The sequence below is a fragment of the Eptesicus fuscus genome, chromosome 6 (assembly GCF_027574615.1).
Source record: "Eptesicus fuscus isolate TK198812 chromosome 6, DD_ASM_mEF_20220401, whole genome shotgun sequence".
Lineage (NCBI taxonomy): Eukaryota > Metazoa > Chordata > Mammalia > Chiroptera > Vespertilionidae > Eptesicus > Eptesicus fuscus.
The window spans coordinates 102,248,428-102,266,129 of record NC_072478.1 but is presented as its reverse complement, the minus strand read 5'-3'; the positions used below and the strand labels follow the sequence as shown (position 1 = coordinate 102,266,129).

Genomic DNA, 17,702 nt, shown 5'->3' with positions numbered 1-17,702 from the left:
AGTAAGTTGACTTAGGCCCACAATTCATTTCAATCAAAAACAAAAAACTAGAAAATGTTGCTCCCTAAATAGGCAACAACGCGTTTTATAAGCACTACATAGATTTAATACATGGCATGTATGATTAATTCAGAAACAACCCCCGCCACTTGCGGGTTAGTCAGTACATGGAATGGCCTCCCTCTCATATTTTTTATATGAGGTAAATGCAGACCAGGGACCCACTGAGCAGGCAGCCAACCCTGAGTACTGTTTGTAATCTTGGCTCCATGGGGATGTCTTTTGTAAAGATAAAAAAGGAATGGATTGATGTTCCTATTACAAGACTCTGTAATGCTGGGACGTCTACAAGCTTAAATAATGGTTGAGCGGGGGTGGTGTCCATTCTTTGATAATAAATGCTAAATTGTTACTTTAGTTATTTGTAGCACCATTGGGTTAGGTCGCACACTTGGCTTAGAATACCATTTACATCATTATTTCCTTCTATTAAAGTCCTATGGCATGCAAATTTTTAATGTCCTCTTAAAAATACATATAATATGCCCAGTAAAATACATTGGCCAGCATAAAAACCAAAGGAAACAGTAGTTTGGAATATCGATCAACATTACTGGGGTTTTGAATTGTGAAATAATCAACAATCCTTCCCATCTTATCTCGGAAGACAAACTTGAACTTGTCACTGGTTTTCATGGTCAAGTTGCTGTAGTCGACGTTATCACCAGAAATTTCAATGGTGGCAAAGCTGATCTTCCGTTTAAAGCTGGAGATGGAGCTGTTGATGATGTTAGTAATATTGACTTCTTCCACCTCCTTCGGCATCCCCTAGTTCATAGACAATGCAGTTAGCTGGAAGGCTTGAGTCAGCAAAATAAATAAGTGGGTATTTATATACTTGGAGGCCCAAGTATTGCATAATTAGGTTTAATAGAGAGTGACACTGAGTACATCGGAAATTGGCTGGTAAGCCAGACTTAGCAGTCGTGTTATCCTGCTTGTAGGCACTGATCCCTTGTCCTTAGCTTGTGTAATAGGAAGAATGACCATTGTTCACTCTAGCTATGCAGAGCTGTGTGCTAAATGCTAAATTCACAGCTTTGAAGTTAGCTGGCCTGGGTTCCAATTCCTTTCTGTCTCTCACTCTTGTGAAATTTTAGTCACCACAATCCCTTTAAAATGGTGATGATATTAATACCTACCTCATGAGTCTGATTGGAAGATTAAGTGGTATAAATTATGTAAAACATTTAGTAGGTGTTTGAGGGATTTCATTCTGTTTCAGGGAGGGGGAAGTAATTGATTATGAGAAATAATAGAAATCAGCAGTGTCCTGAGGTCTCACCACAAACAGAAATAGTGATGCTCCTTGGAATTCCATGGAATTGCCATTTGCCAACATGTTGGGGTGACATAGGATGTGAGGAGCGTAGTGACGTCAGAGAGAACCGAGTATTATGGATCCTTGACCAGGCCACTTACTAGATGTGGAGTCTTAGATGAGTTATCTCATTTCTCTGAGTGGTAGGTTCCTAAACAGTAAAATCGGGATAATAATGGTACCCATCTGATGGGTTGTTGGGTGGACTATGCGAGGCTGGTGAGTTGATTGGCACAAAGCAAGTACTCTGGAGTGAAGTTACTGTTGTACACATAGCAAACTAAGGGCTTTCTGGGTCTTCAGTGATGGATCTCAGTCTTTCTCCAATTCCCTTTTTGGCAATCTACCAAATTCAGATTTTTTTGGTAATTAATCATTGTCCCCTTAAGGAAGAAAATAAGGGAAATCCATGTCTACCTTGGCTGGCACACATGATCATTTGCCTTTGTCACTTGGCTAGCATGACTGTGTGAGACATTGTTCACAATAGTCGAACACAAGGGAAGACTCCTGGGTCTTCGGGCTCCTCTGATTCTTCATTTCCTCATCATTAGACCCTGGCACTCTGCTAAAGGTGGCACTTCTTCTGTACTGGATCTCTATCCCTTAAATTTTTTTTTTTTTTTTTTTTTGCTTTTTAGCATGAGCTTTCATATGCCAATGTCTATCAACTTGGGCTTCCAAAGAATCCCAGGGTTCCATGGGCCTGGAGAGAATGATTATTAAGAGCATGACCTGTTGCCCACTGCAAGTGGGAATAACAGATAAGTGTCAGCCTTAGGAGCCAAGGAGAATTAGGTTCACATCCAAGCTCTATATCTTCCTATCTGTGTCCCCTGGGAAAAGCCCCTTCCCCGCCCCCTACCTCAGACTCCACAAGTATAAAAATGAAAAGGGCCTTACTGGGTTGCCATGAGCATTTTAAAGGATATAATATTTGCAAAGGGCTTGGTACTGTGCCTGGCACATGTAAGTGCTCCATAGATAATAGCCATTATTATTCTGAGAGCTGGGCCACATTTCCAATTAGCAGAAAAATATGTTAATCAAGAAATTTACCACAATTTGATTTTTTCATACATTTTTTTCAGTAAACCATTATTTGTATAATTTAAGAAAACAAGAATGCACCAAAGAATGAAATAGTAAATACAGATTAATCTGTAACTTGTAAGCAGCTGATCACATTTGGTTTAATATTGTGTTGTTGTTTTTTTGTGTGTGGATGCTTGTTCTTGTAGGTGTGATTTTATGTTGCATACAGATAACAGTTATTTTCTGCTGGAAAATTAAACGTATTACTATCTCATTGCATTTGGTGAAAAGAACAATCATTTTCAAAAGGCATCATGACTTCCAGAAGCTCCTACCTGAACAAGATGAGAGTCACTGGAGCAAAGTGAGTTATGGGGGGTGTGGGGGAGAGGAGGGTAGGGAGGGAGTAACTAGGTCCAGGCCATCTCTACCAACCAGCACATGGCACAAGTGGTGAATCATATATAGGGCCCTCAAAATTCTTACCCTATCTTTGGCCGCCATCTGCTGTAAGGAGCTGTAGTGGGCGACTGCGTATTCCAGGAGGGCCCCAAACACGAAGCTAAAGCAGATCCCCAGGTACACGTCGATGGCCTTTATGAAGCAGTTGGTGTTGGGAAGAGAAGTGCGGGACCCGATCATCAGTGTGGTCATTGACAATACGGTGGTCACTCCTGGGAAAACAGGCAGGCGATGTTCCCACGCCAGTGGCCAGGGAACCTTACCTGGGAGACTGTCTCCATTCGGGACTTGGCAAGGTGGGGACAGGACTCAGAAATGGAACTGCGCTCATTTTGGAGAATCTGTGGCCTTCTGGAACGGGACTGAATTGTCCGTTTTGTACAGATATGAGCGATAGGTTGTTTTTTTTTTTTAAATGTTTCACCTTCTGTCTTCTCATTAGAGGGGGTTGGTCAGTATGCAAAATAATTGGCAACAGACCATCTAATCACAGTATTCCCTTACCTGTCACTATAAAATTAAGTTTAAAAATGTTCTACTCCTAGAGTAGGCTCTCTGTCTCTCTCTTTTTCTTTGTCTCTATTTCGCTCAAAAAACCAACCCCTGGAACTGCCCGGTGACTATCGATGAAAGCAGTGGCAGGAGAGAAGGAGGAGGGGCAGGACCTAGTGACCCAGCTCTTAGAAACCTCGGGTTGGAGCTGCTCACCGATGCAGGTTCTTGCAGGAACGGAATCGAGGGAGATCCAAAACGAAACCCAGGACAGCACCACGAGGAAAGTGGAAGGAACATAGGTCTCCAAGATGAAGTACAGGACATTCCTCCGGAGCTCAAATTGCAGGACCAATCGCGTGTAGTTTCCTGAGAGGGTAAGCAAGGGGTAGGAGCTCACGCCTGCTCTCAGGGCAGTGGCTTCCCCGCGGGATGTTTAACTTCGCTGCCTGTACAGTAAGCCCTCTGTTACCCACCACACCTAGTGAGTCAGGAACTGTCATCGTTTTCACGAAAGGAAATGCTGCTGTGCGAGTGGGATTTATAGGGGTGCTGATCCCCCCCACCCCATGATCCTCTTCCTGTGCCTTTCTCTGTCCTATTATCCCCGCAGCACATAACTGCTGGTGTCCTTGTCACCTACCTCGCCAGACTGTGAGCCCCTCGGGGGCCGTTCAGTACTGGGTGTGGCGCAGGTACAAGTACCAATTCCAAGCCCCACGGCCCTGCCACACTGCAGAGGGGCTCCTAGGCCCCGAGAGGACAGAGTGGAGAAGGGATCATATTTCGGACTCAGTTATTTTGCTTTTGTACAATTTGTCCCACGAGTTACCGGTCTCCTGCTGCGACCTGGTGACCAGGGTGAAGTACCGCTGGATGGTGTACTGCGCCAGCCGCAGGTTCTCCAGGCCCCGCACAGAGTCGTTCCCGCGCAGCCAGCTGAACTCCACGTCGCTGCCGTCGTAGCCCCCTGGCGAGGAGCAGAGCCCTGGTCAGTGCAAGAAGGTGGCGAGTGGACTGCTCTGGGCAACGCTACGCTATGGAGAGCGCAGGCGCTCGTCGGGATAGTGCCAAGTCCAAGGATGAGTCCGGGTAACACACGCCCTGGTTTCTCACCTGTAACTGCAGCGTCTACTCGGGATGGGATGACCTGCGAGCACCCTGTGCCTGCCATTGAGCGCCGGGTCAGCGCTAAGTACAGACCCAGGCACGTGACCTCTGTCATTATTTACATATTTATTGGACACGTGTGAACACACAAGGTCTGTGCGGGGTAGTGCCTCCCAGGACAGTCTGACGCCTCCCGCAGTATTCCTGGGGACTTAAAAATCAGGCTGTTCCTATTCCCATGTGGGCAAAAAATGCAACACACTAAAACCCTGCTGTGGGCCACTTTATTGATGTCAGTAAACACAGGCATTTGAGAAATCTCAAAGCAGTTTGACTAATTGAGTTGATAATAGTAGTAATAGCTGCCTTTTGTTAAACATTTATGTTCTTACAAACTTGCATGGTAGAGATTTCTATTTTTCTTCATTTTTTCAGATTAATTAAAAAATTTTTTTCAATTACAGTTGACATTCAGTGGCATATTAGTTTCTGGTGTATGACATAGTGGTTAGCTCTTTAAATAACCTACAAAGTGATCCCCCAATAAGTTTAGTACCTGCTCGGCACTATATGTAGTTATTACAATATTATTGACTATTCCCTATGCTATGCTATACTTTTTACATTTTCTGAGATTGGGATGGATCTCATAGTTGAGATATATATACACTGAGTGGCCAGATTATTATGATCTCTGAATGCATAATAATCTGGCCACTCAGTGTGTGTGTGTGTGTGTGTGTGTGTGTGTATGTGTGTATGTATATATATATATATATATATATATATATATATACATATATATATATATATATATATATATATATACACACACACACATATATATATTTTAGAGGCCCGGTGCATGAATTCGTGCATGGGTGGGGTCTGGCCAGCCTGGCCAGGGGAAGGGGACATGGGCGGTTGGCCTGCCTGCCTGCTGGTCGAACTCCTGGTCGAGGGGACAATTTGCATATTAGCCTTTTATTATATAGGATATACACTGAGTGGCCAGATTATTATGCGTTCAGAGATCATCATAATCTGGCCACTCAGTGTATATCATACTAGAGGCCCAATGCATGAAATTTGTGCAAGGGGCTTGGCCCTTGCAGCCCCAGCTTTGTCCGGAAGGTCGTCCGGAAGGACATTCTGCTGTTCGGTCTAATTAGCATGTTAGCTCTTTATTATATAGGATATTATATAGGATAGGATTACATGGGTTTTGCCATTTGACCTAGTATTCACTCCTAAGTATCTGCCAAGAGAAGCCAAGTCATGTACACAACTGTCCATGGCAGCATTACTCATCACAGCTAGGGGGTGGAACATGCCAGAGGGCCTCCCACGGCTTGTATGCATTTGTACGGAATAACAAGGAATAACGCAGTAAAAGGGATGCAGTACCGATTCACACGCTGACACCTCAGAATCATTATGCTAAGTGAAAGGAGCCAGATGCAAAAGACCGCATAGTGTGGTGATCCAATTTATGTGAAATATCCCTAACAGGCAAATTCAGAGACGGAAAGTAGGTTAGTGGTAGCCTGGGGGCTGGTGGTGGCAATGAAAGTGATGGTACATGGGCACAAGAGGTCTCTGTAGGTGACGGAAATGTTCTCACAACAAAACGTTGTAGCGGTCGCACAACTTGGCAAACTTACCACACACCTTTGAATTGTACACTTAAAACGGGTGAAGCGTATGGTCTGTAAATCTACCCCAATTAAGCTGTTAACAAACAGCTCATGGAGTCAGATACTATTATTTTTCCCACTTCACTCACGAGGAAACCGAGGTCCAGAGATGTCGTTCTGCTTACCCAAAGGCACACAGCCAGGGATGGGAAAAGCCCAGTGATTCGGGTCTTTCCCCCAGGCCTCCGTTTTCCCAGGCTGCTGGGAAGGGGATGCCAGTGCTGGAGCTAGCCTTCTGGGGACTCTTAGCTATGGCATCCACTGGTTAGAAGCATCTAGCTCCCCTCCAAGAGTAAGGAAGTAGTCATGAGCTCTTAGAGGATTTCCAGGTAGAAACTGTCTGTGGACTTTCCTTTAGAAACACCTCCAAAGTTACTGAAGGGAGCTGACCAAATAGGCCTAGGATCCCAAAGAAATAAAAAGAAAGTGATCTAAAAAAGTGAGTCCTACCAACTTGGACAGTTTGCTTTGTGGGATGGTATCAATTCTTTTTTAGGGATGGCCCTAAAAAAGGACAAAACCCTGGGAGAGGTTTTTGTACTCAAATATCGGTTAATAAACACTCCACGAAAGCTCCCTCTGCTCATGGGGATGCAGAGAGCTGGGCAAGCAGAGAGCTGAAGTTTCCCGGAGACTCTCACTGCTGGGATTTGAGACGAGAACAGCCACACACGGAGGGCAATTACTTTTTCCATGGAGGGCGGAAAAGGGGTTCTCGTCTTGATAACCTCACCTTGTAGTCTGCCCCCCAAACAGCTGTTTGTTCCAAGGAGGCTATGCACACATTTAATCAATAAGGTAATGGATCTGCCGGTCTGAGTCTTGAATTCAATGCCTGCCTCTGAAAAAGGACTGCTGCCTCATAATGGCTGTGTTCTTAGCTGTTGGCCACTGTGCCCTCATGCAGGAGTGCCTGCTGGTCTCCAGTGTGACTAGGGTTTTTCCTCCTCAGACAAGCCACGCCTTGAGGCCTTAATGACTCCTCGCTGTGGCACTGTTTTCCCAGGACACCGATCGCAGGTAGCACTCCCCCAGGTTGGGTGGGCATTCCAGAGAAGTTCACTAGGGAACAATGGCGATTACTCATCAACACCATTTGAGGCACACCTGCGCTGAGTAGTTGCTCATTCTTCATCACGAGCAGGTCCCCGGCCTGCAGTGTAGAAAGATTCTCACGTACCGGCATCACTGCATTAAGCTTTATCTATGTCAAACAATTTCTTTTGGAAGTTGAAAGAAGTTGTATGATCAATGTCCAGGGTTGCTTGGTATATTTGTCATTTCTAATCTCTGCTGTGTCCTTTCTGGCGTCCATGCCTTCGCTGATTCTGAGTCCCCTTTCTAGTCCTACCGACCCCCATTTCCTTGGCTGTCTTGTCCACTCTCAGGGGGAACTATTCTATCTCCATGCACAACGGTCCTCCCCAAAATATGTAATTTTGGGAGGTTTGGCTTTGAGCAGTCTCCAAGTGTCTCTGGACGTACAGTCAGAAGGGTCATATCTGGTGTAATCAACATCAAGAAAAGAAAGGCCACTGTGTCCAGCACACTCGTTGTGAACACACAGATCTGAGTCCCTGAGGAAAACCAGCTCCGGGGCCCGCGGGACATGTACTCACAGCTTTCCAGTTGCAACTGGCATGTCTGTGTGTCCATGGGGTATTTAGACAGGTCCATGTTACATGCCACAGTCGTCGTGATTCTAGAAAAGGAAGAACAGGTTCAAAACAGTGTTATGAGGATGCTATAGAACGTACGCGTTCCTTCTAAGGGCGCGCCGTGAAGGCTTCCGCGTTGAGTCTACAGCGAGTGTGTGACTTGGAGCCTGCACTCGAAGCCTTCCTGCGGGTCTCTGTGCTAAGCAATACCCAGGAGGCGCGGTGAACGCTGGGGTCCAGAAGGGAGGAAGAAGTTGGGATGTTGGCAATCCAGAGGCAAACTTGCAACAGCGTTGCAGAACAGACTCACTCATTGGCTGGTTTGCGATGCTTTTGCATCCAGTTATTAAATTTCACCTTCACGACGAACCGGGGGAAGCTAGACCAGGGATCCCTGTCACTACCGTCACCATTTGACAGCAGACTCAGGGGCTCGCTCAGGCGCACACAGCTCTTGGAGGCAGAGCTGGGCTGGAGCCCGCTCAGGAGGCTGTGCGGTTCTCAGGTCCCTCCCTCCTGGAGGGATCAGCGTGCAGAGGAAGGGGAGGCTTCGAAGGGCACCAGGCACTGTGGCTCTTAAGGACCAACAGACAGAGACGTGCAATGAAACACCGCTAAGCCCTCCCAGTGGAGAGTCCGTGGGCAGACCTTTACCTTCCTTTTTCTTCAGTGTCACACGTTTTTATTAGGCACCTTTATTTATTAAGCACTGGGCTGGGTGCTGGGGAAAGTGGAAATGATTACCGCATGGCGCCCACTCCATTAAGGGAGAGAGACCAGCAACAGCTGCAATTTACCGACCACGAGCCAGGCCCTGGGCTCCCTGCTTTGTGAGCGTCATCTCTTTGCATTTCTACAGCGGCTTTATGAAGCTGGAGCGAGGATCATGTCTCTCCTGCTGCTGAGAAAACTGAGGCTCAAAGAGTCAACCTGCCTTCAGGTTCCAGGGCAGGACCGATTTCCCCCAAATCTGTCTGACTCTACAGCCAGGCTATTAACCATCACCCATTATTTGTAACCCTTGTACCTGACAGATGTGTTATGTGCTATGATACAGACACATGTACACACTTGCATGTGCACACACATCTATGGGAACACAGGGAAGGGGGACATCAATAGGCATTCACGTTGATTAAGTTGGTTGGAGTTGGGGGTCAAAGGAGAGGTCTCATTAGGCTTCTTTTTAAAAATTTTTCTTATTGATTTTTAAAAATATACATTTTTATTGATTTCAGAGAGGAAGGGAGAGGGAGAGAGAGATAGAAACATCAATGGTGAGAGAGAATCATTGGTTGGCTGCCTCCTGCACACCCCACACTGGGATTGAGCCTGCAATCTGGGCATGTGCCCTGACTGGGAATTGGACGGTAACCTCCTGGTTCATACGTCTATAGTCAACCACTGAGCCATGCCAGCCTGGCTTTTTTGTTGATTTTGAGAGAGACAGAGGAAGGGGGAGAGAGAGAAACATCGATTTGCTGTTCTCCTTAATTATGCATTCATTGGTTGACTGGGGATTGAACCCGCAACCTTGGCATACCGGGATGATGCTCTAACCAACTGAGCTACCTGGCCAGGGCTCATTAGGGGTCTTGAAAGAGGAGTTGGGGTTTTGGCTGATCTTGGCAAAAGTCAGTGCAGCCGAGGAGGATCAGATGAATAATCCAGAAATTCATTTTATTGGTTAGTTCAGTCTTTGTTTTACAGCTCCAGCCTCTTATTTGGGAGCGTTTGGTTCCTGGCCTTCTCCCCAAGGCCTCTGGGAGTACTCGGTTTGCATGAGCAGTGATGAGTCACCCTCCATCCCTGATGCCCCCATTGATTACCTAGCACCACGGAGCACCTTTGTGGTTTAGCCAACTAGTGGCTTCATGAGCAATTGGTTGGGAGAATCTTTTGGCCTCAGGGATTGGGGAAGGGACAAAGGGAAGCCCATGGCCGCAGTGGCAGAGGCCTTGGGGCCCCGCACCTGGGTTCTCTGTACAAAGACGACTGGGACACGTGGAGACGCATTCTGGAGCTACCCCATCCGCAGAGCTCCATGAAAGGCAAGGCCTTGGTATGGCCGTCTGTTTGCTCTTGCCGTCCCGCTACCTCCTTCCCTTGCTAACTTCCTTTTGCTCTTTAGGACTCGGCTCAGCGTACTGTGAACGCATCCTCTCACCTCACCCCAAACCACGCACCTACTCCCAGCCTGGGGCCCCGCACCCTGGACTCCCTTTGCTCCTGTGTCTGTGTGGGGACAATGCCTGCCTCCCTCTGTCTCTTCGGAGTCCAGCCTGGGGCCTGGCACAGAGCAGCTGTTCAGCAGATGCTGTGGAACCACACTGAACGGAGGGAGGCCCTTCTGGCTTCGGGGCAAGGATGGACGAGGGCAGGAGCGTGGGAAGGGGCCTCGGCATGGCTGTTTGAGGGCCGGTCCCAGCTACTCAACGTGAACCTGTGCCCTTTCTTGCACCGGTTTCCCCTCCCAGCCCAAGGTCGCAGCTGCCCACTCACCTGAGGGCATACAGGACTGTGCCATTGGAGAAGAGGCGGATGAGCCTGTTTCCCACGGTGACCTCATGGAGGAAGGACTTCTTGGACTCCACAATGTAAGTGTCTGGCACCCAGAGGAACTCCACGAGGCGTGCGTCCAGAGTGACGCTCTTGTTGCCTTCGAACACCAGCCGCTGGTCCGTCCAGCGCTGTCTGAGGTAGATGGTGGCTGTGTAGTCCTGGAGGGGGACGGGTGGGGTGGGGGGGCGTGTAGAAATGGGTGATGAGAGAAAGATTCCGAAATCGGAAGGGGTCAAGTCTTACTCCCCTCCCCACTTCCCTGGGGTCAAGTACATAGGTCTATTGTGGTAGACACCGGTGAGTAGTTTGCTTGGGGGTGTGGCCTGTAGCCGTGAGGGAATGAAGCGATGGTAACTCTAGAATGGGAACCCCGATTCTTATCCTGCACTAAATGTACCCACTCCACTCCCTCGATTCTCCCCTCCTGGCCTTTGAGTCCACTTTCCTCCGGATACTCGTTAGATCTGTTTCACAAGAATCTTCCAGAGTCTGAGTTTTGGGGTCGGCCCCCACCTAGGTAAGTCTGTTCTGTTTTCACATCCCCCCCTTAAACACAAGGAGGGGGACCCCCTCGGTGGCAGACGGAGGGACTTCACTTACCATGTTACTCTCTGAAATACTGTAAATACTAGCGATGTCCAGGGTCAGGGCTATCTGAACGGGCTCTCCTAAGATTGGAGAGAAAACCAGAAAGACTTATTTAGAGACACTGACAGAAGGCTTCCTAACACTACATCAGCATGTGTGTATATGTTTTGTTAATCCTCCCCCGAGGATATTTTCTACCAATCTTTAGAGAGAGTGGAAGGGAGAGGGAGAGACAGAGAGAAACATCGATGTGAGACACATTGGTTGCCTGCCACACTCACCCCGACCAGTAATCCAGTAACCGAGGTATGTGCCCTTGACTGGACTTGCGCCTGTAACTGAGGAGTTGAGCCTGTAACCGACGTATGCGCCCTTGACTGGAACTGAATCCGGGACCCTTGCAGTCCACAGGCCAATGCTTTCTCCACTAAGCCAAACTGGCCAGGACTACTTTTTAAATTAGGAAGTTCCAAAAGTAACACTTGACTGTTGGGAAATCTGAAATGCTTTAGAACAGTGATTTTCAACCGGTGTGCCGCAAGAAGTTTTAAAACATGCAATACCTGACTATTCCGTTAGGGGCACTGACCTCTTTTCCCTTAGATTGTCAAAAAAAACCCCAAAACTAAACAACAGCCAACACAACAATAGTCATCTGGTGTGAACGCATCAAAATTATACCTATTTTTTTTTTTTTGTTATTTTGGTAAAAAAATATATTTTTGGTGTGCCGTGGAATTTTATTATTAGTTTATAGGTGCCAGGAGATGAAAAAGGTTGAAAGTCGCTGCTCTAGAAGTAGATGAACTACAAGTTAATTTCCACCCTCCCCTCTCAGGAGAAAACTTCTGTAGACCGGGCCTCCCTCTGTATGAGAGAAATGCACAAATACATAGTTCGCTTCATATAAGGGAGACCACACTATATCATTAGTGCGTATTTTAAAGGCGATCGTGGTGCTAGCTATTTTGTATTTGGAGGACTTTTCCTATGGTGCTTGCAAGGGACTAATTACTTAGAAAGGTAAGTGAGATTTGGGGATTGGTGCACAGATATCTTCCCCCTCTTCAACTAAGTAAATCTACCACAAGATGGCATTCAAGACTGCTCATGCGTGAGCTCTCACGCACTTATGGTACTTCTCCCCCTTCCGCCCCTTCCTTTGCTCCTCAGGAACCCTAAACTAGTCAGAATCCCAGAACCTTCCCCACTTGGGCCAAACCCCTGAGAGGGCCAGGCCCAGCTCCTGAGCCCGAGGCCAGGCCGGGCCAGGCCAGGGGGTTCCTCCTCAGCCTGCAGTGCGCGAGGAAGGCCCAGGAGTCAGAAAGAGGTGAGTTTGACCTCAGCTTGGTGACCGGGGAAACGTTACCAAATCTGCCAGAACTGCACTTTTCTCGCCTGTAAGTGGGGGTAACACCAAGAACACCACAGGGTCATGAAAAGGGCTGACTGAGATGAGGCATGTGATGGCTTCTTTGCAAGGTGGGGATAAGAGGGACTGTACCTCAAATGCATGCCCAGCTGGGCGTGCCGATGGGGCTCAAAGATAGTTATCTGCTCAGGCTCCCAGCAGGGTGTCTGTCACGTGATAATAGACGTCCAGTCAATGGCATCCCCCCAACCCACCCCCCACCCCCGCCTACATAATCCCAGCTAATTCTGGAAAAGGAACGAGTGTACTGACCAGGTTAGTAGATGCACTAAGATTTCCTTGCAACAAATGTTGGGGGTGACTCCAGGGACTGTGACAATGCAGTCACCAGGAGGAGGAGAGGCGGAATTCCAGGGACGCTTTAAAAACATCTGATCAGTGGGAATCCCACAAAGCGGCCAAATTATTCATCAAAGGAACCCGAGCCATAGAATGCAGGTAGGAATTTGGAAATGGAGTTTTAGAGCCGATGCAATTAAAAATAATGACGTTAGTAATACTTGTTCTTAATACTTGCTAGAAAAGGGGAGATCTTTGGGGACAGACCCTGGAAGCGGCTGAAGGAGTGTGATGCTAGGTGGCTTTCTACCCCTCAAGGCAGCGCCAGGAAGAGAAACTTGGATTCAGAGTGATTGGATCCCATGCCGGCCACTTCATAGCTGTGTGACCTTCAGCAAATTGCTAAACCTCTCTGTGCTACATACAGTTTCTCACCTATGAAATAGAGCTACTCATGCCCACCAGCAAGGGTTGGGCTGGGAAGGTTATGGATCTATTTGAAGTGCCTGGAACCCAGTGGCCAGTTGGGTCAGTGTGAGTTGCCTTCCCCGAGGCACGTGGAAAACGGGAAAACACACAAGAGCTCCAGCCCCACTGCGGTTTTTATTTAGTTTGTTTCCAGATGGTCTCGTCCAGGCCCGGCCTCAGTCGGTGCTTCTGTGGGCCAGCGCTTGCTCTTTCTTTCCCTTGTCTTACAAAGCAAGCTGTGCCACCAGAGGGCAGCTTTCTCCTAGGAAAGAGGTCAGAGCCAGTTCCTGGGCAGTGCTCACGAGGGCCTGCTTGCAAACCGGCGCTCTGTCCAGCTCAGTCCTGGAAAAACCCTCTGCAGGTCTTGTGTCTTACAGACCCGGGGATTTTAGAACCTGGATGGACAGACATTACAGAGAACAAGGACCCCTCCAGGGGCCTCCAGGCTGCCATGGGAATGCAGGTTCCTGAAGGAGCCCAGGTGTCACAGGCTGGGGGTGTGCTTTTTGGCTGAGCATTTTCACCCGAGGAGGACCTGGGCCTCGTGTGCCCTGGATCAAGGTTCAGAATGGGCACCTTACCCAGGGACCTGACATCTCGCTGGCCGGTGAGAGGGCAACAGGAAGAGCAGTGCCCTGGCCGGACAGATCCGGGAGGCAGAGACATGGAGGGGGGGACCTAACCGGGTGTCAGATTCACCTGCTTGTCGTTAGGGTTCAGCTGGGCCTGGGAAACCCAGGGGAGGTTGGAGCCCCCTGGGTCCCTTAACATAAGGACCTCAGGTCCTGACTGTGTGGCCATGAACATGGGTCTCAGATCTCTTACTGACGGGGTGTCACTGACCCAGGGCCAGCTGCTGTGCTCGGAAGTCTATGATGGCATTTGCTCCGAGGCCACCCTTCCCGTGGCCCTGCCCCACCGGGGACCGAGCCCGTCAAGCGGACTAAGGCGGACCTCTCCTGGGAGGCGCAGGGATGGAGACTCCTCTGATGGGAGCTCCGGCTCATGGACTCGCTGGTGGCCTTTCCAAGCACATTGTGAAGTCCGCTGCTAAGATACCTCCTCCTACCTTCTCCTCCCTCCCTCCGTCCCCCGGGGTCAGACCTGTATTGCCATCTGATGACGCTCCAGCTTCCCCCTTTTCCCACCCTATATCCCTTCATAAGTATTGCCCAAATAGTGTCTTTGACTATTTCCCCCTCTCAGTCCCTCTTCACAGGGGACCTGGACTAACCCACTCATCCTAGACCTGCCCAGAGAATGTTATCGCCTGACGGGAGGAGCAGGAAGGAACGGGGGTTAAAACAGACTGCGCCCCGATGACTGGCAGGTACCGTGCTCCGTGTGTATACCCTTCCCCTCATTCACTCCGCTCTGACAGGTGCATGGCATGTCCCCAGGTTGCAGAAAGGAAAACTGAGGCTCAGGAAGCGAAGGTGCTTGCCACACAGTAGAGCCAGGAGCCAACCCCAGGTTTGTTCAAGTCCAAGGCTCTCTCTACTACTTTCTGCTCTGCGGGGCGCGGCAAGAGGCCACCTTGGTTCAGTGTCCCATTTTATAAACAGAGACTGAGACCCGTGCAGAGCTGTGCCGTGGGTCTCATTATCTCCTTGCCGCCTCATTCTTTTTTTTTTTTTTTTAATATATTTTATTGATTTTCCACAGAGAGGAAGGGAGAGGGATAGAGAGTTAGAAACGTCGATGAGAGAGAAACATCGACCAGCTGCCCCCTGCACACCCCCCACTGGGGACGTGCCCGCAACCAATGTACATGCCCTTGACCAGAATCGAACCTGGGACCTTTCAGTCCGCAGACCGATGCTCTATCCACTGAGCCAAACCGGTTTCGGCGCCGCCTCATTCTTTCAACAAATATCAACAACGTCCTCTATGTCAAGTCCTGAGCTGCTGCTGGGGTTAGTGAGGCAAATAAAGCAAGACTTGCCCAGGGGCTGCAGCCCAGAGCTGAGACAGGCATAAAACCAGCGGCAGTGACAGCATCACCAGGTAATGGCTGTGATTTGGAGTTATGTTCAAAATAAAGTGTGAAGAAAGGGGATGGCGCCTGGTGGAATCCAGGAAGGCTTCTCGGAGGAGGAGGCCTTAGATCTAAGACCTGGAAGAAAATTGCCCTTTTACCAGGGAGTTGGGTTGGAAGAAGCCTCTCTTGGCAGATAAATGGCTTCAGCAAAGGCCTGGAGTCCAGGGAGGCCTCGGAGGACAGGGAGCCTTTGGGGCACACTTGTGTGGAGGGCACACGGGGTGGAATTGGAGGCGCTCAGACTGGCAGACAGATGGAGGCTGGGCTGGGCAGGGCCTGCTGTGCCATGCAAAGGGTTTTGGGCTTCCTGCTGACGAGTGGAGGGTGGCCCGGAGGGGCAGGCGCAAGGCGGGAAGACCAGGTGGACTAGTCCTGGTGAGACGCGGCGGATTCCTTGAATAATGACACCGGAAGTGGGGGCAGAAGGCAGACAGTGAGAGGCTGTCAGGCGGCTCTACGACCTCCCTAGCGAGGAGGAGTATTTCTTTATGCTGCAGGTGGGGAGACCAAGTGCGTTCTCCAAGGTCGCGGGAAAACTCATTGCGGCTGCGCTCATCCATCACTGCCAACCCTCCGCGGGCTGCAGGTCGGCAAACAGAGTCAGCCACCCCTCCCGAACCTCCTCGGCTCCTGTCCTTTGAATTGATGTCCTGGACAAAAAGGATGACTTACCGCCAAAATTGGGCCTGAGAAACTTGTTATATCCGACAGTGAGGTTCTCGAAGCCGGGCAGGGAGAGCTTGTCGCTTCTGCTGACCTCCCTGGGGAGCCGGCTCCCCTGCACACGCATCCTGGAAAAGAAAGCAGGGTTCGTGCACACGCCTGTTTACAGGTGAATAATGTGTACGCAAACCTGAGCTGTGTCTGCATGTACATGCCTGGGCCCGTGTACCAGCTGCGACTTTCCCAAAGAGAAATCTCTGCCTTTCAGCTGCCGACTGGACATGGCCCTACCCCACTCCATTTTATTGCCCACAGCCCTGCTGTGGTGATTTGGGGACCCTCCAAGTGTCTCCCCAATAATCCCCAGGGCGCTGTCCATGGAGGACCACTTTGGAAGCCCGCGTTCTCCAGGGAGAATAAATGGCAGGCAGTCCTGTGGGCCAGGGAGCTGCCGCCTCTCCCGCCGCGGGCACAGACACAGAGCAGTTCAGGCCAAGGCCACTGTGGGGAAGCAGAGCTCACCTTCCGGCCAGGAGACTCAGGCACAGCAAGGCCAAGTGGAGACTCTGTCTCATGTTGAGGAGCCGCTTGTGCAGAGAGGAGCCCAAGTAGGAATCACCTGGTGAAAGAGGGGGGCAAGTGGGAGGCAGACAGTGCAAAAGCTCACCCCTTCTCAGCCCAGCCTCTCACCCCCTCTCAGCCCAGCTTCCCACCCCCTCTCAGCCCAGCCTCTCAGCCCCTCTCAGCCCAGCTTCCCACCCCCTCTCAGCCCAGCCTCCCACCCCCCTCAGCCCAGCCTCTCACCCCCCTCAGCCCAGCCTCCCACCCACTCTCAGCCCAGCTTCCCACCCCCTCTCAGCCCAGCTTCCCAACCCCTCTCAGCCCAGCCTCTCACCCCCTCTCAGCCCAGCCTCCCACCCCCTCTCAGCCCAGCCTCTCAGCCCCTCTCAGCCCAGCTTCCCACCCCCTCTCAGCCCAGCTTCCCACCCCCTCTCAGCCCAGCTTCCCACCCCCTCTCAGCCCAGCTTCCCACCCCCTCTCAGCCCAGCCTCTCACCCCCTCTCAGCCCAGCCTCTCAGCCCCTCTCAGCCCAGCCTCTTACCCCCTCTCAGCCCAGCCTCCCACCCCCTCTCAGCCCAGCCTCCCACCCCCTCTCAGCCCAGCCTCTCAGCCCCTCTCAGCCCAGCTTCCCATCCCCTCTCAGCCCAGCCTCCCACCCCCTCTCAGCCCAGCTTCCCACCCCGTCTCAGCCCAGCCTCTCAGCCCCTCTCAGCCCAGCCTCTCAGCCCCTCTCAGCCCAGCTTCCCATCCCCTCTCAGCCCAGCCTCTCACCCCCTCTCAGCCCAGCTTCCCACCCCCTCTCAGCCCAGCCTCCCACCCCCTCTCAGCCCAGCCTCTCAGCCCCTCTCAGCCCAGCTTCCCACCCCCTCTCAGCCCAGCTTCCCACCCCCTCTCAGCCCAGCTTCCCACCCCCTCTCAGCCCAGCTTCCCACCCCCTCTCAGCCCAGCCTCTCACCCCCTCTCAGCCCAGCCTCTCAGCCCCTCTCAGCCCAGCTTCCCATGCCCTCTCAGCCCAGCCTCTCACCCCCTCTCAGCCCAGCCTCCCACCCCCTCTCAGCCCAGCCTCTCACCACCTCTCAGCCCAGCCTCTCACCCCCTCTCAGCCCAGCTTCCCACCCCCTCTCAGCCCAGCCTCTCACCCCCTCTCAGCCCAGCCTCCCACCCCCTCTCAGCCCAGCCTCCCACCCCTCTCAGCCCAGCCTCCCACCCCCTCGGCCCAGCTTCTCCGCCTGGGCATCCCCAGTGACAGCATTTCTCTCCAGGTGTGGGGAGC

The 17,702-nt window shown here is 50.8% G+C and overlaps 1 protein-coding gene across 2 annotated transcripts; it reads right to left on the bottom strand.

Annotated features, from left to right (window-relative positions):
• Positions 1 to 525: 525 nt before the first annotated feature.
• GABRP (gamma-aminobutyric acid type A receptor subunit pi) lies at positions 526 to 16,443 on the bottom strand. Of its 2 annotated transcripts, XM_008147618.3 has the most exons (9): positions 16,391 to 16,443; positions 15,878 to 15,996; positions 10,998 to 11,065; positions 10,338 to 10,555; positions 7,797 to 7,879; positions 4,203 to 4,340; positions 3,587 to 3,739; positions 2,903 to 3,090; positions 526 to 828 (listed from the first exon to the last, which is right to left on the bottom strand). In XM_008147618.3, the coding sequence occupies exons 1-9, from the start codon at positions 16,441 to 16,443 to the stop codon at positions 526 to 528; spliced, it is 1,323 nt and encodes a 440-aa protein (XP_008145840.2). The 2 variants fall into 2 exon arrangements, with proteins under 2 accessions (XP_008145840.2, XP_054573023.1); XM_054717048.1 differs by lacking the exon at positions 2,903 to 3,090 and having other exon boundaries at positions 791 to 828.
• Positions 16,444 to 17,702: the final 1,259 nt, after the last annotated feature.

Coding starts and splice junctions, on each gene's coding strand:
- GABRP (XM_008147618.3), bottom strand. CDS start 16,443: ATGAGACAGAGTCTCCACTTGGCCTTGCTGTGCCTGAGTCTCCTGGCC. Junction 10,556..10,997: donor GTATTTCAGAGAGTAACATG/GTAAGTGAAGTC, acceptor GTCCCCCTCCAG/GACTACACAGCCACCATCTA. Junction 829..2,902: donor AGATGGCGGCCAAAGATAGG/GTAAGAATTTTG, acceptor TCTATGAACTAG/GGGATGCCGAAGGAGGTGGA.